The sequence below is a fragment of the Buceros rhinoceros genome, unplaced genomic scaffold (assembly GCF_000710305.1).
Source record: "Buceros rhinoceros silvestris isolate BGI_N320 unplaced genomic scaffold, ASM71030v1 scaffold19690, whole genome shotgun sequence".
NCBI classification, from domain to species: domain Eukaryota; kingdom Metazoa; phylum Chordata; class Aves; order Bucerotiformes; family Bucerotidae; genus Buceros; species Buceros rhinoceros.
This window is the reverse complement of record NW_010388128.1, coordinates 23,653-29,503: the sequence shown is the minus strand read 5'-3', so window position 1 is coordinate 29,503 and position 5,851 is coordinate 23,653. Positions and strand designations below refer to the sequence as shown.

Sequence of the window (5,851 nt, the reverse complement as noted above, 5' to 3'; positions counted from 1 at the left end):
AAGCACAGCGGCACAGGGGAGCCACGCGCTAGCCGCATGGACAGGAGGTGTGTTACCTGGGGGAGCAGAAAGGCAGGGGCAGTGGTTAATTGGTGGGTCTGGGGTCTCTGGGCAGGAGAAGAAACTTGTAACCAATCAGAGAAGGACACATGGACTAAAGTGTGTAAATAAACAGGTTATTTACTAAGAATAAAGAGCTAAGCAGCCTCTTGTTTTGAACAACTAAAGTGTTTGTCGCTTCGACCTGCCCCAACCTTTCGCGACAGCAAGTTAAGCACACTGATGGGTACCTCTGTTCCCCTCAAAGGAGATAATTATTTGTAAAATATCATACTTGCATGTTTTAAACACAGCCAAAATACAGCAAGCCCATTAAGATGGACAAGTATTCATTTATCATACGTATTTACAATAGGAAAAAAATACAAGTAAAACTGGCAAAAAATGGTTGCTAAATGTTAAATCAGACAAAAATGCAGCTTTGTTATCATCGGTAGTGTACATGTGACTGCTTTTAGATGGGGAGAATTCAGAAAAAAAGAAATGGGAAGACAGGACAGAGAAAAGACTTGTTCGTGTTGGTGGCAACACGCTGTTGTCTCAGCTCAGCTGCATTTGAAACCCTGCATTGGAACATGAAAGCACGCCTTCAGCAAATATGGTTCCCCCTGCCAACTCCTCCTCCTGAGGGAATGTAAATCAGTGGTCTCCACTGCCCAGGAGAGGTCTCTTGGGCTATGCAAGCACTCTTGTCTTTCATGAGTAAACAAATTGGTGAACAGAGCATGGGATGGGACTGCTCTGTCGACACAACCCCTTCAGCATTTTAAGTTAAAACAAGACTACACTCCAAGCACTTCGTCCGTGAGTGAGTGATGCTTCTGTCATTCAAAGACACTCAGTGGAGAAATGCTCCTGATTCAAAGTTCATCCATTCCGGAAAAGCAGGGGTGATACCAGGAAAGTGTCAAGACTTCTGTCAGAGCTGCATCTTTGCAACTACTGAAGGGAAGGGTCTCACTTTAGCAACAGAATAATTTCTTCATGAATGATACTAATTATAGAACACATTAATTGAGATCCAGGAAAAAATAGACTGGTTTTACTCAATTCTTTCATAGTGGACATGAATCATTTTTATACAGCTTTACACAACCACCTTAAAGGAAAAAAGTGTTTTCAACATCGCAGCATGGGCTTCTTTCTTCTTTACCCTCTTGACAGAAACTCTGTGTCATGACATGCCCAACAACAAACAGAGTAATCCACTGCTTGCCATTAGAAAAAAAATGCATGGAAATTTGTCAAGTACATGCACCAACAAGAAGAAGTATCCCAATAATTATACTCAATCAAAATCTGAATGTCCTTAAGCTTCCCCAGGCCCTTCTCATTAAGAGGTGAACAACCAAAAAGCCGTTTTAGAGAAGTGCCTAATTCTACCCAGCATACTGTATATAATGCAAAGGTCAGAAATCAGGTTTTATTGAGCAATTTTTAAAAAAAGTTCTCATGGTTGTAAAACATTACTTTTTCCCTTTCAGAAGGGCTGTGCCTTTTGGTGTGGCACATCCTGGTTAGCATCAGCTGAGGGAAGCTACTAGTACTGACCCTTGAAGGGAAAAGAGATTGCTACATCAGCAGCTTCACCGTTACAGGAGAAGGAAGACAAGACTTGCTTGATACCCAAGCAGGTTTCACCACCAAGTGGTTGGTGAAACCACTGGAGAGGGATGCTGGCTGGAAGAGCATAAACAACATTTATTTTGGTTTAAACATTCAGAAGAGAATTAAGGACAGTTGAACACGTACCTTGAATGTCTTCGCACGGACTTATGAGCATGCTACTTCTACAGAGCTCAGAGACTAGGACGGAGCAAGACTTTCCCTGCAATTGCAACTCTCATTGCCAGTACAAACTCATGACACAAACTGCAGAGTTTGGTCACTGGGAGATACATACAGTGGATGCAGCACTGCAGCTGAACACAGAAAGCTGCTTAAAAGCTTAAAGGTGGCTCAGGTGAGCAAGAGAGACATTTACTATAAACGACCAAAAAATAACGAGTTACATCCTTGCTCTCTTCTGACTGATGGAATAATAATGCAAGAACCTAGTAAATTAACCAGAAAAGAAAACAACCCACCAGCCTTTGCAAGGCTTCCAAAGCAGAGCTGAGAAAAACCATACAGGCATCTCACGTGACCCACTTCAATCCTTTAAGTTGACAGTCCATTTATTCCTTTTTTCATTGCCACAAAGTTTACACATGTCCAGCTTACTCAGCAGCAAATCTCTCAGGTGCATTGAATGAGCAGATGCCTGCAGGTTTGCTCTCCTTGGCATGACATTCGTGATAAATTATACTTAAATTTAGAATGGGCAAGTACAAATCCCATGGCTCAGTTTCAAACACTCCAGGATGGAAAACCAAACAACTTGGCACCAATTTTAAAAATACATACAGTGTATCTAGGAACTAATACCGTATGCACTGAACAACTTGAAGACATCTGTACCATTTATTATAAACTGATTAGCCAAGGCATTACCACTGTACCAGCTCACCTAAAAAGCGAGTCATGAGGGCCCTGTAAAGTGGAATGGTGCACAGCAGCAAATTATTAAAATACCTAAGGATCTCATAAAAGAAAGCTGTTTATTTGCATTTATTTCTATGATTGTTCAAGGGTGAAGGTATTACTCCATGCTATTATTTACAGGAATGTAAAATGCATATGTGGTTTTAAATGGGTAGAAGACTAGGAAGGACAAAAGAAAAAGCCAAAGTCTGTTATGCCGAGGAAGCTGGCGAATAAGGAGCAATGCCTGTCTTGAGAGTATTTTTCCCAATCTTCCTCTGTTGGAAGGTGTCTTCCATGAAGCATACTCAAAAGAATGAGCTTTAAGAGTAAATGAGTGAGTGTGTATATAGAGAAATTGAATACTGTGCTAAGCACCTCCCTTCCTCCTCAGATTACCAAGGCAAAAGACTTCAACCCACATGCATTTTTTTTATGCTCCATTTATTTTAAAAGTTAAGAGGGTTCATCAGGTCGATTTGAAGGAGTTCTCAGCATGAATAAACATTTTACAAACTCTAGTGCTATGAAACTATTCAAGTTACATCACACACCAATAGATTAAACTACTTCTGGTCAGTTATACTATGGCTATATATTTTAAGTGGCAATTGTGTGAATAGCAAGCATTCCACCACTTCTGGCTGGATAAACGCACTTGATGTTATGAGATGTTACAGAGTCTCCAGACAGATATAGAAATGGCTCATTTTGGGAAGTAAGAGTAGGCAAATCAAATGCATTAAAAAGACAATAATACTGTTTTTAAAATCTCTGTTGACTTCTGTAGAATACCTAGACTTACGTAAACAAATGCTCTTCTGACAAGATATAGTCAAAAAGTAAGAGTTTGGCTTAATATGACCCCCTGCCTCTACTCAGCAGAGAGAGGCAGCTGAAGGCCAGGACACTGACACCTGGTGGCTCCCATGCAAGATCTCACATTTACAAATACTGCGCTTCGGGTATAAAGACTACAAATAATAAATCACTTATGGGGCATTTGTAACTTGCCTGCTCTATCCTTATTAACAGAAAACTTGCTAATTTGTTCAAATTTGTCCTAATCCTGCTTTTTAAACATCATGCACAACTGAAAATCTCTCAAGCGGAAGAATGAAGGTAATCTTCCTGTGTGCGGCAAGTACATTTGTTCTTGTAGGCTGCACTGACATAAATGAAAGCTGACTGCTTATATGAAACTCTAAATATTAGAGTTTAAGAGAACATTGTAGGCTTTTGTACCCGCGCAACTACGAAATAAAATAGTATGCTGTCACGCAAAACTTAAATGTTCTAATGTGATCCAAACAGATCTAAATTATATAACTTAATGCACTATTTTCTCCAAAATTCTTGCATCTATTCAGCTCTGATTACAGCAAATATATTGATCATAGCTGTGCATACTCTTTAACAACTCTTCATTTTAACAAACTTTTACAGTGGCTATGACAGACTCATTTTGATGAGGTAGCATTTAAAAGAGCCCTGTATGAAGATGTGTTGAATAGTTTCGGGTAAAACTTTTTTGTGCTTAGGCAGTGGAAGACACTGTTGAGAGGAGACTGACCTCTGTACACTTTATCATCAATGGCTAGTGAAAGGAAAGAAATAAACAACTGAACAAATTCAGATTTGGTGAAAACCGGTCCAATTCCACTAGCCTTGAGATCAATTATACAGCATGAATTTACTTTTTTTCCCCTTAAATAAATAATAAAGAATGCACAACACGTGCAGAGGCATGAATGTTTAACATCATTAATGTAAAGTCACCTTCCCCCTAACTCCTCCTCCAAAGTGGAAGCCAACTAGTCAAGTCTTTGGGCTTATTCACATTTATTTCCTGCGACACCTGCCAGGAATTGCATTGATAATTACGTTGCATTTAACTAGAATTTACAATTATGTTTCACTCTACAAATAAAACTAAAAGTTATATTCCACCAATTCATTACTCAAAATAAATAAAACACATAGTTGAAGACTGAATTATGATAATCAAACATGAATTACAAAAGCATCTTTGGTTGTTTAATGTCCACTTCAAAATGGTTAACAAAAAAAGCTGGAGTGTCAACACAGCATGGAGCAGCACAGCCCTTCTTCAGCAATGCTACTGTTACATGTCCAAGCACTTCAAGTAGAATAATGAGGAAGTTAATCTCACTGCAAGGAAACAAAAGGCTGGATGTAATCAATCTAGGACTTAAAAAAATCAAATTTAAGATTTTGGCAGCAAGTAAAAAAAGCATGGTTTTTTTTTGTTACAATTCTGTATTAGGATAGATCCACAGAACTAATTTTTATAAAAATACAACATACTGCGTAAGTTTTATTTAGAGATTTAATTTATATACCACAAATACTGCTTTTAATATAAGTACAATATAATACAGTTTTATTTACTTAACTGCTGGTGTTCACTTTGGATCATGAACTGAATGGCATGCTGTGCTGTCAAAACTTTAATAAAATGGCCTCTACTTAAATTTCTCCAAAGTACAAAATCATGCAAAATCTACATCCTATATGATACAATCAGTACAATAATTAAAGCCAAGAGCCTACAAACAGCCTGGACTATCTTCTGAGTTTGTTCTTTAGGCGTCCACAAGTGAGTCATTGTTTTCTTCAGGCAGAAAGAATTTCAGTTTTGTCTCCAGAATTTCATCACAACCACTGAAACCAGCAACAATGTGCACAGTTATCAGTCAACAAATCTTTGTTACCTAATGCAGTTCAGAGCACACGTTTAGTCCATACTGAGAAGTCTGGGGTTAGGAAGTTTTACGTTTTCCTCCTGTGACAACTGGTCGTGCATATTCCACAAAATCATCTATAAGAACAGGCCACGCTCCTGAAGAGAAGTCAAGCAATTCAGAAATTAATGTAACACTATCAGCAATAAGTTGATCTAGCCTCTAAATACAAAGGATCAGACTTTTCTGGCCTAGTCTAGCTTTAACATGCATGACACAATAAACACTTGGAAAAAGCACCTAAATAATAAAACAAACATTTTAATATTTCCTGCAGCAATAGTGCTTAGTACAAACAAAATATAATTAATAGCATAAAAATCCACACTACAAAGTTTATGAACATTAGTTGATAGCAAAACCACGGCATGCCTGCTGGAGCCACTCATAACTCCGGAAATATTTTTGTGCACAGGCATTCTAAAACAGGATTTGCAGAATTAGTAACAGACTGTAAATTGCTTTTAGGTTAGTAAAAGCGCCATACCCATGTAGGCATTCCT

At 38.4% G+C, this 5,851-nt stretch overlaps 1 protein-coding gene across 1 annotated transcript in view; it reads right to left on the bottom strand.

Annotated features, from left to right (window-relative positions):
- Positions 1–4,915: 4,915 nt before the first annotated feature.
- Positions 4,916–5,851, bottom strand: part of LOC104501250 (DCN1-like protein 2) — a 22,639-nt gene continuing 21,703 nt past the window's right edge. The window contains exon 6 of the mRNA XM_010145033.1: positions 4,916–5,446. Within this exon, the coding sequence (XP_010143335.1) occupies positions 5,367–5,446 (80 nt within the window). The 3' untranslated portion in view covers positions 4,916–5,366. The remainder of the gene's footprint in view (positions 5,447–5,851) is intronic.